Below are 14,430 nucleotides of genomic sequence, written 5' to 3'. Positions count from 1 at the left end.
CATGTATGGACATATACTTTCCAATCTAACATCTGTGCAGATGTGAAGCTTAAATCTGATTTTTGTACAAACACAAGTCAGGTGTAATTATGAGACACGTTTTTTAATAAACATACATTGTTTGTTGTGTACTCATTTGTTCAACATTAAAAATATAAATGTAACATATATAACCTTTATTTAATCAAATACTTATACTGAGATCAAGATCACTGCTGGGGTGTGGGGTTAAATGTAAAAATCAAATCACAGGGATCTCACTGGAAATATAAAGAGCAGTTTACTGAACGAGAATCTGGAAAATCCAGGATACTCAAGAAATCTACCATCAGTATAAATGTGCTTTCTGTTTAATTCATCTGTAATCAGAGCAGCGCAGGACGGGCCCGGAGCCCTCTGCTGCTGCTCTGCATGCTGGGAAGCGGAGTTCGGACCCCGGCGCCATTCTGAACGCCGTAAACCTCACTAGCCAATTACAGCAGTCCAGTCATCGTCTCAGCCAGTCGCTGCACTTCTCATACCTCACTGACCAATCATATTGCATCTCACCCACAGCAACAAATCATAGCCCCGCAAACAGTCGGCAGCCAATCACAGTGCCCCGGTCACACTGCCAGCGAATCCGATCACAACAACATGCATGATGCCGCTCGCCACTGCGCCTGCGCACATGGTAGACAGCTGATAACTCATCTATTATGCTACTTGGCTAAATAAAAACCTGCCAGAAAGCTGCCCGGAGCCCGCCGCTGGACGCACCGGAGGACCCGAACACAAAGTAAACACAGCTTTCTGACCGGCAGCGGGGGGAGTAACGGGTAAACAGAGCGGAGGTTGGTCCCGGAGTGTGCAGAAGGTGTCGGTGTGTCGGAGCCGCTCGGCGCGTTCAGACAAAGCTCAGCTAACAGGCTAACAGCTCGTTAGCTAGCCAAACACCGCGGTAACATCTGCAAAGATCGGATTTTTAAACCAAGCCATCGGCTTTTTGTGCATTTCATAAGCGAACAAATGTCACCACGTCTCATCCAGAGCTCGCTCAGATATCGCCACAGTCGCTAAAAATAATATTAATGGCCTTTTACGTTCTCGGTAAGTAGCCTAGCTCGATTAGTTAGCGACTTAGCTCGTATTTTGCATCGGCTTGCCCGCCATCTTTTAAAGCGAGATAAATGGACTGCTTCGTTAGCCAGCAGATCATCGACCCCGCAGCCGCTGATTCAGCTGCGGCTGCTCTCTGGGTGTAAGTGGCCGGTAAATAACCGACTGTGTGTGTCTGGCGGCGGATGGTGCTGCTGTTGACTGGATGTGTGGAGTTTGTCGATCGTAGCGGTGAGTGTTAGCCGTTAGCTCCTCGTTAGCCGTAGCAGCACCGAGCAGCTGCCGGACTCCGACATCTGTTGATCCCCGCGGACTCCACCGAGATCCGGACTGTTCAGGAGAGTTTAACATGTGTTTGCTGTGAGAGGGGCTGGTAGGAGGCTGGTGTCTGTGAGTGGACTCTCTGATCTGAGCGGAGCGGTTTGTGGTCCCGGTGTGTAACACTGCTGCAGGACTCTGAGGACGTGTGGACACACACACGAGTCTGGACCAGCAGCAGAATTTAGAGAAAACTCAGTGTGAAAGGTTTTTCTTTCTGAGTGAAATGAGAACAGGAGCAGAAATAGATGTGTGTGGAGCTCAGGGTGGACCCGGGAATGGCTGCTCAGTCTTCAGCAGAGCTGCAGTGTTATTAGTGTTAAATCCAGCAGTGATTTTCTCAGTTAACTGAACAATGGTTTGGTCCATAAAGTGTCAGAAAAGGGTGAAAACTAGGCCTGAGAGTTTCCCACAGACCAAGGCGATGTCTGACATCAGTCATCAGAGCATCACATGTGAGAAGCTGGGACCTGTGAATATTCATGTCTGTTAATAAACTAAAAGATGAAGTCAGTGATGTTGCAGCTCTTGTAGGCACAGTAGAGTTTACAGTAGACCTGGGTTCAAGTGGTTTGTCTTGACTTAGTTATTTATGGGCTCAAAAGATTTGGAGGTTGTCAAGTGATGTTTCAAAGTTAAAGCTGAAACTATATATTGATCAAGAGAAAATCAGTTATTGAGTCATTTATAAACCTCTGGTGTGGGGATTTTCCCTTTTTCTGGTTTGTACAGTTGCAGACTGGATGTCTGGTGGTTTCGAACCACTGATCAGAGATCAGCGGAGGGCTGCAACAAAACACTTTTTATTATTGTTTAATCTGTTGATATATTCAAAAACAGCCCGAAACCTGAAGCTGTTCACATCGTCAGAGGCTGGATTGATGAAGTTTAGTTTGAAAAATGACTGAAGTGATAAACACAATACAGGAAGAGCTGATTCAGTAGTAGATTGTCACCAGTCATCACTGGTCCTGAGTTAGATTGATAGATAGATTGATAGATAAATAAAAGTGCCAGTAAATTCCGAGCCTGTGGTTTTATATCACTGCAGGTTTATGATGCTTGATAAAAATTAAAAGTCAAAATAAAATTTGTACATGAATAACATCAGCATTGAGGTTTTAACCAGTGATTGTTATTGCTGTTGTTTACTCTGCTGATTTTTTACAAACAATCTTTTGGTTTGTAAGATGTTAAAGAAAATAGTGGAGCTGCAGTGATTGATTGATCGAGAAATAATTCTGTAATCCTAAAGCAGTGGAACAGTCCCAGATGTTTCCAGCCTCTCGAGTGAGAACTCAAAGTTCTGCGCTTTGTGTTCTAGTTGCAGTGAAAATGATCGTCAGTCGTTTTCTCTCTGTTTGTTCTAACAAACCAAATCTCAGTTTGTGTCTTAGAAGGAGGAAAATCTGCAAAGTGTCACATCTGAGAAGAAGCAGCTGTGAATGTTTGATAAATGTGTTGTTAGTTAATCACCAGGACCAACTGACTGGTTGGATCAAAGTCTCTTAGTTGATTAATTGTTTAGTCAATTGACAGAAAAAAAGAGTTTCTGTCGTTTCAGATGTTTTCTGCTTTAATCATTTATTGTTTCAGTGTCAAACTCAGTGCCTACAGTTCCCACAGTGTGTGTGTCACTGAGGTTACACGTGCACACACACACACCACTCAAAGTCCAAGTGTGTTATTTAAGTTATTCTAATGGGTGTTCATCTGTAGCCAACTTTCAGTGTCTTATTTTAATTGGAATTCGTTCATTTGTTTTTATCAGTTGATTAGTCGATCGGTCTGTGAAGCATCCTTCCAGTCCACGGTGACGTCCTCAGACCAACAGTCCAGACTTCAGAGAAGATTCAGCTCAGATACAGAGCAGAACGTCACACGTCTGAAGAGCTGGAGCGAAAGTTTGAGCTGAGTGAAAGATGGCTTCAGTGATTGATTGATCAGAACCACTGATTTTTGATTCAGTGAATTAATCATTACAGATGAACACATGATGTGAAGACAGCAGCGGTGACGAGTAAACTGTCCTCATCAGTTCATTTCTCTGTCGCGGCACATTTAAACAAACCGCATCAGACTGTATTTCAGCTTCTGATCTGTCGTTACCTGAGTTTTAACATCTCAAACACGAGCGTCACTGCCTCAGAAATCCTGTGTGGGTCAGTTACCAGCTGCTTCTCAGGGGTCGCTGAGGTGAATCTCGTGGTTACAGGAGGATGAGCGGGTAGTTCAGGACACAGTGTAACAGTACAGAATCAGACCTTATAGGTGACTGAACAACAGATCGGCAGTCTGAAAAGATGTTGGACATGATGAAATTCTGTGAGGTGATTCTCAGTGTGAACATCAGAGACGCAGACAGTGAAACATTCAGTAAGAAAGACACCTGAGGACGCTGCAGGTGCAGCTGAACTGAACTTTCCTGATGAAGCTGCTTTCGATGATGTTGCTGGAGAGTTGCAGCTTCCTGCTGCATGTCAAACTCAAAACAATCAGATGTAGGGCTGCAAGTCTTTTAATTATTCATTAATCTGTTGGTTATTTTCAGAATAAAAGCCCAAAAGCCAAAGAGGTTGGGTCTCCAGTCCTAAAAGACTTGAGACAAGCGGAGAGTCCTCAGACCAGAGGAGCGGTGGGCACAGGTGGCTGATGGGTCACTGGTTTTGTGTCAGGCTTTAATTCCGTTCTTATTTTTCCTGCGTGGGCGGAGCTTCGTGGGCCGCATGTTTGCTCAGGATTCAAAGAGAAAGCGATGAGTTTTCTGATGGTCGTCGTCAGAACAAACAAGTGAACTAATGCTGACGTCTCTCTGTCTCCGTCTCTCAGGTCGTGCGATGGGAGTTTGTCTCCTTGGGGGAAACTTTGAGCTGAAGCACCAACACCAACCGCACCTGAACTGAACGCACACTGACACACACCTGTGTGCCCTCACACACACCCACCCACACACACCCACCCTCAGACCACAGAGGGAGTTGTTTTTTCACCTTCAGGCCAGACACTGCCGTCCCACGGTGCATTGCTGCGACACCGTCGTCCACCATGTCGGACGCCCCTGAGGCTGCACCCCCCAGCCCCCCTCCCCTCACCAACCCGCCCCCCCCTGAGGTCACCAATCCCACCAAACCTGGCAGGTAGGTCACCAGTCACACAGATACAACAGGTAAAGTGTTTCCGTTTCCGGTGGTGGAAACGTGTGGCAGCAGCGGCGAGACCTTTAGCTGCTGTGTGTTTGTGTCTTTCAGGAAAACCAACCAGCTGCAGTACATGCAGAACGTGGTGGTGAAGACTCTGTGGAAACATCAGTTCGCATGGCCGTTCTACCAACCTGTCGATGCCATCAAGCTCTGCCTGTCGGTGCGTCACGGTCTCACTGCACAGCCACTGCACACAGTTTCATGGCACAGCCACTGCACGTGGCCTCACTGTATGTGGCCTCACTGCGCACAGTTTCACTGCACGCGGCCTCACTGCACACAGTCTCACTGCACGCGGCCTCACTCCACACGGTCTCACTGCACGTGGCCTCACTGCGCACGGTCTCACTGCACGTGGCCTCACTGCGCACGGTCTCACTGCACGTGGCCTCAGTGCCCGCGGCCTCACTGCGCACAGTCTCACTGCACGTGGCCTCACTGCACACAGTCTCACTGCACGTGGCCTCACTGCACACAGTCTCACTGCACGCAGCCTCACTGCGCACAGTCTCACTGCACGTGGCCTCACTCCACACAGTCTCACTGCACGCGGCCTCACTGCGCACAGTCTCACTGCACGTGGCCTCACTGCACCGACTGTTGTTAAGAAGAAACAGTTCCAGCTCATACGTTAAAACCACACTGTTTCTGTTTGTGCATGTCAAACAAAGCATGTATAACATGTTAATCAGGCCAGCTGTTTCCAGTCTTTATGCTATGCTAAGCTAAGCTAACCACATCCATGTTTCCAGGACTACCACAAGGTGATCAAGAGCCCAATGGACATGGGAACCATCAAGAAACGCCTGGAGAACAATTACTACTGGAGTGCCAGTGAAGCCATGCAGGACTTCAACACCATGTTCACCAACTGTTACATCTATAACAAGGTACACACACACACTCACACACACCACTACAGTGTGTATTGTTTATTATTAATATTTCACTGACTCTGTACGCCCTCACCTGCAGCGGGGTGCACGGGATGTTACCAGAGTATTTCACTGACAACATCTGTCACGTGTGGCGTGTGTTATGCGTGTGGCGCATCTGACGTGTGCGGCGTGTGTTTATAGCCCACAGACGACATCGTGCTGATGGCTCAGGCTTTGGAGAAAATCTTCCTGCAGAAAGTTGCTCAGATGCCTCAGGAAGAAGTTGCTCTGCTGCCTCCAGCTCCCAAAGGAAAGAACAAGAGCAAGCAGCCCGCTACTGCTACCACAGGTAAACACCATGTGCCACAGGTAAACTCCACAGTACTGCAGCAGTAATATCTGCATATTCTCTTGATTTGCTTCATTACTTCTGTAGTACTGCCACAGGAACAAATCAAGCACAGTAGACACCTGCCCAGGTAGATGAGATCTCTGGGTTTATTTCACTCATGTTTGTTCTCACACCTGTCTGAGCTGTATCTGCTGCAGGCGTCTCTGTGTACTGACAGGCTGAATGAGAGGCGTTTAAGGGACATCAGTAAATTGGATCAGTGGAAAATAGCCTGGGTTACACTTTCCCACTCTAAATGTAAAGAGTCTGTACATTCACAGGCTGCTCCACCCACCACCCACTGTTGGATTTATTCTTTCAGTACCGTGGTTACTAACAGTACTCTGTCTCTGTGTCTCTGTCTCAGTGAGTCAGCAGGCGGAGTCTTCGGCCTCCCCTCCCCCCTCTTACCCCTCCCCTTCGCCCTCGCAGACACCTGTCATCTCCACCACGCCCACACCTGTCCAGGCCACGCCACCTGTTTCTGCCCCGCAGCCCCCAGCAACCATGATGCCGTCTGCACAGCCTGTCGTCAAGGTAACAGCTGTGTGCAGCAAGACAGAATCCCACGACCCCATCTGTCTCTGTACCTGTCTCTTTACCTGTCTCTCTCGCTCTGACAGAAGAAAGGTGTGAAGAGGAAAGCCGACACCACCACTCCCACTACGTCGGCCATCTCTGCCGGTCGCGCTGACTCTCCATCTGCTCAGGACACCAAACCGGCCAAACTGGGCTCATCCCGCCGCGAGGCTGCCGCCCGCCCTGCTAAGACCCGCCGTGAGACGGGCGAGGAGGTGGCAGGGGGTGAGGTGGGAGGCGGAGGAGGAGGAGCCGGGGGGAGGAAGGGCAGTAAGCTGGGCGAGCAGATGAAACACTGCGATGCCATCCTGAAGGAAATGCTGTCGAAGAAACACGCCGCCTACGCCTGGCCCTTCTACAAGCCGGTGGACGCCAAGGCGCTGGAGCTGCACGACTACCATGACATCATCAAACACCCCATGGACCTCAGCACCGTCCGGGTAACGTGACATCATCACACACTCAACACACTGCCATGACACCACTACACACCTGAAAACAGGTCAGGAGATTAAAGCTTTAAAGTAAAAAAGTGTGTGTGTGAACATCAGAGCTACAGCTGAAGTCACGGTCACACAAGTTAGTGTGTGTGTCAGGCAACAGTGACATAAACAGGAGGAGGGGGCGGGGGGGTTCCTGCTGATTATCTCAGCGGCACCACTGCTGTCATGTTTCCAGTGGAACCAGGTGAGGTCTGATTGGTCTGAGTGACAGCGTGGTTCCTCTCACCTGAACTACCTGAGGACACACAGACGGTCTGACGGGCTGAGGTGGATATTTAACTGAATATTTCTCTGCTTCCTCTCCAACAGAAAAAGATGGATAAAGGAGAGTACAGTGATCCTCAGAGTTTCGCCACAGACGTCAGGTTAATGTTCTCCAACTGCTACAAGTACAACCCCCCGGACCACGAGGTGGTGGCCATGGCTCGCAAGCTGCAGGTATGTAGAACCCCCAGAACCTCCCTCAGCTTCGCAGGGTGTTTGATGGCTGTGGTCGTGAATCTGTCTCTGTCCTCAGGATGTGTTTGAGATGCGTTTCGCCAAGATCCCCGACGAGGGCCTGGAGGCGTCAGTCCCATCTACGACGCCGTTAGTCAGTAAAAGCACCGCCTCCTCTGACAGCAGCAACAACTCCTCCTCCGATGAATCGTCCGACTCTGAGGAGGAGCGAGCCACGCGATTGGCTGAGCTACAGGAGCAGGTTGGTGCTGCCGACCAATCACAGGTCAAGAACATCCTGGTTTTCTTCTTTTAAATGTTGTAGATTTAATGATTAGACTTTCTGTTGATTTGGTTTTCCAGTAAGGATAATTTTTGATAAGCAAATATTGATCCTACATATTAATATGTGCTTTTAGATATTCACTAACTGAATGATTCACCAGTTGAAGGCGCTCCTACATATTGATTAGAGGTTGTAGGTATTGATAATTAGTCTATTCCACCAGTTGAAGGCGGTGCACGAGCAACTGGCCGTCCTGTCCCAGGCTCCGGTCAGCAAGCCAAAGAAGAAGAAAGAGAAGAAAGACAAAGAGAAGAAGAAAGAGAAAGATAAAGACAAAGGGAACAAGGGCAAGATGGAGGAAGAGAAGAAGCCAAAGGCTGCTGCCCAACAGCCCAAACCGGCCAATCAGAAGAAGGCGCCGGCCAGGAAAGCCAACAGCACAGTGACCGCCACCAGGTACGATTCAGTTAATCAGCTCCTTCTTTCTTGGAAATGCAGAATTTGAGTAGAATGAACACATGAAAGGTGAATTTCCACGTACGCCCGTCAGGACTGAAGAATGTAAGGGTGAATCTCTGCGTGTTTCCAGGCAACCTAAGAAAGGCAGCAAGACATCGGGCGGCGGCTCGGCCAATGGAGACGACGGCGAGGAGTCATCCCTGCCGATGTCGTACGACGAGAAGCGCCAGCTGAGTCTGGATATAAATCGGCTGCCGGGGGAGAAGCTGGGCCGCGTCGTCCACATCATCCAGTCCAGAGAGCCGTCGCTGAGGGACTCCAACCCCGACGAGATAGAGATCGACTTTGAAACCCTCAAACCCTCCACACTCCGAGAGCTGGAGCGCTACGTCAAATCCTGCCTGCAGAAGAAGCAGAGGAAGCTACTGCGTAAGTACTGCTCACCAATTTACCCATGATTCATACGCACAAACTGTTCCTGTGGAGAACCGCCACATACGGGTGACGCTCCTTTAGCCACACTGTGGCCTTGTTTTCAATGAGGCAGGGCCATCTGGGGTCAGGGGGTTGGGGCAGTTGGTTGGGGGGGCAGTAGAGGCACTTGGACCTGAAAATGTTGAACATCAACTCAATGACCTTGACATTTTAGTTGTGACCTTTATTTGGCAGCATATGATTATTAACCTCCTCCCCCTCCCTTTTTAGAGAAGGCAGCCGGAGGCGGGGCCTCAGGAGGCGGGGCTAGTCGTTTGAGTGGCAGCTCTTCTTCCTCCTCTGATGACAGCTCCTCAACAGGAACCTCCTCTTCCTCTGACACAGACTGAACACACACACACACACACACATATATACATGTTACTGAACACACACACAGAGATTTATCCACTCTACACACACACACACACACACACACACACTCAGTCACAGGAACTCAGTATATACAGTAACACACACAAATACAGATTAACACACATCCATGTAAACTTCCATCCTGAACAGACACACAAAAGACAGATACGCACTCTGAACTTCTTACAACACACACGTATATAAACCACACACACATACACACACGCGCGCGCGCGCGCGTCCAGACTTGGAGACTGTATGTAAATAGGCTGACCTGTTTTTTAGCTCCTAGTGTCATTTTTTTTCCTTCCTGGAGGAATGCAGAGAGACAGAAGACAAGAAGAAGACAGCAACAACGTCTCAGTGAGAGGAGGGGACAGGCAGACTGCCTGCCTTCCTGCCTGTCTGTCTGTCTGTCTGCCCAGGAGTCACACTGATCTTCTCTGAACACTCGAGCCTCGTTGCCGTGGAAAGAATAAAATCATCAAGGCTTTCTTCTTCGTCTTCTTGGACGGCCGGCTGTGACCCCTGACCTCTGAAAACATTCCAGAAGCATCTATAGAGCATCATGAAGGAGAGGAGGAGGTGATCTCAGTGGGTTTTACTCTGATCAGCGTCTCAGATATGGATCTTTTGGAAGTGCAGCTGTCAGCAGGCAGCAACTCAAAATGTTTCTCGAATTTTTGTTTTCACGCCTCTGAGACAAAGTCCAGAGCATCACGGGACACTTGTCCAAAACCTGGTCTTTCCATAGAGTGTAGTTCTCATCAGATCTGCAGGAAAACTGTAATCAGTGTTTAAGATCAGCTGCTGATCAACTATGTTAAAACCATTTGTCACGTTTTCTGAAAGAGCTGGAACAGTTTGGTGTCCAGGTGTCCAGGTAAGAGCCAGAACCCCAGGAATCAGCGTTGAGAGACCTGAAACTTGCTGCAGAGAGAAGTTCTGTGAAAGTCCGAATCTCGTCAGTCATGCTTGGTTACATCTGAGAGCGTGACTTCCTGAAGGTCCACTGCCGTGTCCTCGCTTTTTTACCTGCTCAGTAATCGGCCTGTGTGAGGCAGGGTCATCGTCTCATCAGGACTCTGGTCTCAGTCTATAAGTCTGACTCTCGCCGTGTCCACGTCCCTGTCAATACTCATGAAAACAGAGGTCAGACAAACAGAAGTCCTGGAGCATTCTTTAGTGTAGAGGGGGGAGTTCCCAGTCCCAGTGGGACGCTGATGGACGGTGATGGACTGTCTCTCTGCAGCTAGTTTTAATACAAAGTGATTTCCAGTCTAAAAGCTGATGGAGACTTTGATCAGCTGAGACACAGATCTGTTCTTCTGATGGAAACCAGTCTGGTCCTGGAGTCAGAAGGTGGTCCACTGAATCAGGATCCAGGTTTCTGGTTTTAATAACCCTCTGAGACCAAACCTGTCCTCCGCTGGTCCTGCAACCCAAATCCACCACCTCCTGTCTGCCCTGGGGTCCACACCAATCCAGCGCCGGCTCTGTCAGCAGAGAGTGAGACAGACTTTTCTTTTTTTTTTAACACTACATTTGCTTTATTTTCTGTTTGATTTTTCAGGTTGTGTGCTGAACTTGTTTGTGTCTTATAAGGTTCTCTATATAAAAATGTCTTTGTACCGCTGTCCTGTTCCGGCCCCTCGGTCCCTCACCCCCTCGGCCCCTCACCTTTCAGCCCTGTCAAAGCAAAACCACTCATACTGTAAGAGCCCCCACCTCACAGATAGTCCAGACTCAGAACTGTCCCAGGTGTAAGGCGGAGTCCTGGTCAGACGTCAGGTGCAGGTCGGAGGTTAAACCGTCTCTCGTTTCAGCTGCTTTTGTAGGAAGCGCACGGTGAGAGTTCAGATTCGAGAGCACAAGAAAACTTCAACCAACATCCACGAAAGAATCCCAGCGTAGAGAAAAGTTTCCTTAGAAAAGAGAAGAAGAAAGTACGTCACTGTTAGTAACGCGTGGAGGTGCTTCACCGTCACCGACGTCTGTAAAACATTTTACAGCTGATTTTATGTTTGTTACTTTTAATGATTTTTAGTCTTTAAAATGTCCAAAATAAAGACGAAGCCTCGTCGTCAGGAAGTGGATTAAATGTGTTTCCTTCTCTGGTCAGTGCATCAAAGAGTTTTTCATTTTTCATATGAAGAAAGAAGAAGAAAGATTTTCTCACTCAGCTTGAAAACTGAAGGAAACGAGTCAGTTCTTCATGGTTTCTGCAGCAGGTGGATTTAAGCTCCCTGTGGACGTTTACGTTCACGTGCTCTGAGGACATCAGACATGTCCCGCAGTTTCCAACATGTCTCACAGGGACAGACTGCTCGGTCTCAGTGAATCCCCGAGCACCATGGAACACGCTGTGACATCATGTGTGACAGCAGCTGTGTGTTTGCTGGTGCGTTACCTCCACCTGTAGATCAGAGGAGCTGTGAGCAGGACCGAACCACGTCACCACACGTGCACGAGACAGGACAGAGGACAGACTGAGGACAGACTCTTTAAAGTGGGTGAAAGCTCCACAGGAAACAGCTGAATGAATCCTGTTTTACCTGCAGCTGCTACAACTGTGCACTCACCTGACGGGTTGGGTCCAGCTGCAGTCAGCTGGTTCCGGGGTGGGAGGAGTGAGGTGTGCAGGACCGCAGGGTCAGTGACAGCTGGACTGTGGGGGTTGCGTTAAGATCAGCTGGACCGAGCGGAATCTCTGCGCAGTCGCAGTAAAGGGAAATGGAGCGTCAGGTGACCCGGGCCGTCAGGTGCCGTTCAGAACACACCTCTGTAGGGACTGGCAGAGTCCGGGTCTGGGTCTTGCAGTCAGTGATTCACCTGTGCTCCGCTGACCAATCAGTGGGTTGGCTGTGACGTCAGACGGGGGCGGTGTCTGTGGACGCTGAAGTAATTGATCCTGATCGTGTGATTAACGGACTGATTGATTGATTTGATAGGGATGAACGTGACGGCTCTGATGCTCGCCATGTTTTCTCTTAAAGCGCGCGCTCTGCCTCCAGCTCGCGTGGCCTTCCTGAGCACGCGCAGATGTTTCCGTTTATTTTGGACATTTTACAGACGCACCGATAACCAATCAGTGTAAAACAATCGATACGGATTCACACACACACACACACACACACACTTCCCCCGGTGTGACAGACGGACAGTTGGACAGCTCGTTGCCACAGTAACCCTCCTCTGTTTTTAGTTGATGGTCGAGCTTTGATGCTAATAGTTAATTTTTGTATTTTAATAAGAAAAAGGAAAAAAGTGATTTTATGTATTTGCATGCACTCCGGCCGTACGTTCTTTCTTCCGTATGTTTGAGCACTGTATAGTAGCTGTATAGTAGCTGTCTGAGGTTTAGATCGAACTCCGCTCGATAGAGTAGAGACGCAGAGAGACAGAGGACGAACCAACGAAAACCAACAAGTGAATTATTTGATGTAATTACTGATATGGGATCCTTATTTTCTGAGTTCCTTTGTTTTCATAAATAAACACATAAACTGACAGTGACTCGCGCCTCCTCTCTGTCTCACACACACACACACACTGATGCGTCCTCTCAGGACGGAAGTCCACAGTCCGCTGAGGTGAGCGCCCCTCTCATACATCAGCTTCATGTCCGTGCAGCAGTGATACTGAGGCGGAGCTTCTACCTCCGTCAGCTGCTGAACCAACAGACAGAATCATTCTCATGTCTTCTTCATTTCAGGCTTCAGCTGCTTCATTTGTTTAACAGCCTCCAGTCTCCTCCGTCACTGATCCGAGCTTCACCCACAGCTGCTGGAGCTTCAGTCCGGGACTCCACCCCTGGGTCGTATCGGGTAAATTCAGCTGGACGTCTGAGTGAGTCCGTGACGGTGCGGCCGATCAGCCCTTCATTTCCCTGGCGGCAGCCGGCGGTGTTGCAGTCACAGGTAAAGGTGTGTCAGAGCAGCACGGACGCGTAATGACTGGTTCTGGACTTGATAGAAAAGTTAAGGACTCGGTCTTTATTTGTTGTCCTTGATTCTGGACTTTGGACCTGACAGGACGCGTTGGTCCGGACTCGGGACTTCATAGTGAAGACGTGAGAAACAGCGACTTCATCCATAAGAATAAAACCACTTGTTTATTGTCACAATAACACTGTAATAACACTGTAACACTGCTGTTTATATCAGTCAGGGTCCCTTTACACTTCCTTCCTACATTTCCCATAATGCCCATTGAACATGTCCACAATAGTCTTTGAACTCAGAGCTGTCATCCCTCTGTGGGAGTGTTACTGTCTTTATGGAAACCGAGCTGTTGGAGACGTCAGGAAGACGAAACACACCAGACTCCAGAGTCAAAACATCAAATTTAACATCCATCACCAACCTTCATGGAGAAGCTGAGAAAAACTGGAGGTACTGCTGACGTCTTCTGAGCTCTTTCACTGACGAAGCTGAGTTTCAGTCCAGAGGATCAGAAACTGCTAGCATTTTATTTTACAGATATTTTCATTGGAAGTTTCCTAGAACAATGAAATTTGCTGTTTTTTCTGAGTTTAGAGTGAAAAATCAAAGGCTCACAATTTAAACACACGTGGCTGAATTTCCAGGTGTCACAACCAAACTCACCTGGTCTGAATGGAGCAGGTCTTTCAAGGAATCATAACCAGATCAGATAGTTTTGGTTTGTTTTAGGAAATTATTGTGAAAACATGAACCTGTAAAATAGTGCTTCTGTAAACATTAGGCATTTTAAATCCACGAAAAATTTCATGGAGTTCAGTCTGAATCTGACTCAGTTTCTGTCTCCTGTCTACATGACACTGCAGATCCTGGACTGTCCCTCGGCGTCCTCCAGGCCCCTCTTGTCACGGATCAGCACGGCCTGGTTCCCATAGCTGCTGTACCAGGCCGACTGGCTGCGGTTCAGGTAGGTGGGCGGGGGACCTGTCTGCAGCTCCTGCTGCTGCTGCTGCCAGATCAGCAGGGATGTGTCCCGGTACCGCAGCCGAGCATAAGACTCTGACAGGGCCTTCTGTGCCAGGGGGGGACGACCCGGAGGACCAGCACCGTGAGGACCAGAACGGTCAGGACCAGGTTCCTCTGCAGCAGGTGGATCACAGTCAAACATGCTGACATCAGCGTTCATAAACCAGACTGATGAAGAGGGAAATGTCCCAGTGTGGCCTGGACCAGCTCAGGTCCAGGTCTGCCTCTGTCATGATCAAACTCCTGATGAGTCCAGCTGGTCCTCGGATTCTTCAGCAGAACCTGAAGGAGCAGAATTAAATCCTGGTTTTGAAACGTGCACAGACGTGTGGCGTCATGTTCATGTGTGAGCGACCATCAGGTAAAAGCACAGAGCTTTCATCATCATTTTAAAGATGTGCTGCTTTAATGTTAAAGCTCCATCAGCTGTGATTCACACTCACTGGTGCTTCACAGAAGAACAA

The 14,430-nt window shown here is 48.7% G+C and overlaps 2 protein-coding genes across 6 annotated transcripts; one reads left to right on the top strand and one right to left on the bottom strand.

Moving 5' to 3' along the window:
* Positions 1–651: 651 nt before the first annotated feature.
* LOC121184050 (bromodomain-containing protein 3-like) lies at positions 652–12,509 on the top strand. Of its 5 annotated transcripts, none has more exons than XM_041041413.1 (12): positions 652–778; positions 4,246–4,553; positions 4,665–4,776; positions 5,369–5,506; positions 5,696–5,843; positions 6,253–6,422; positions 6,509–6,904; positions 7,277–7,405; positions 7,485–7,691; positions 7,915–8,147; positions 8,281–8,579; positions 8,856–12,509. In XM_041041413.1, the coding sequence occupies exons 2-12, from the start codon at positions 4,462–4,464 to the stop codon at positions 8,972–8,974; spliced, it is 2,043 nt and encodes a 680-aa protein (XP_040897347.1). In that variant the 5' UTR covers positions 652–778; positions 4,246–4,461; the 3' UTR covers positions 8,975–12,509. The 5 variants fall into 5 exon arrangements, with proteins under 5 accessions (XP_040897347.1, XP_040897350.1, XP_040897346.1 ...); XM_041041416.1 differs by having other exon boundaries at positions 673–818; positions 7,485–7,667; XM_041041412.1 differs by having other exon boundaries at positions 673–818.
* Positions 12,510–13,094: 585 nt separating this feature from the next.
* LOC121184052 (putative uncharacterized protein BRD3OS) lies at positions 13,095–14,126 on the bottom strand. The gene has a single exon (XM_041041419.1). It carries the CDS (start codon positions 14,124–14,126, stop codon positions 13,791–13,793), a length of 336 nt encoding a protein of 111 aa, XP_040897353.1. The 3' UTR covers positions 13,095–13,790.
* Between the last annotated feature and the right edge of the window lie 304 nt (positions 14,127–14,430).

This window comes from Toxotes jaculatrix, chromosome 7, assembly GCF_017976425.1.
Source record: "Toxotes jaculatrix isolate fToxJac2 chromosome 7, fToxJac2.pri, whole genome shotgun sequence".
Lineage (NCBI taxonomy): Eukaryota > Metazoa > Chordata > Actinopteri > Toxotidae > Toxotes > Toxotes jaculatrix.
Note: the sequence above shows the minus strand (reverse complement) of the source record. Positions and strands in the feature narration are given on the sequence as shown.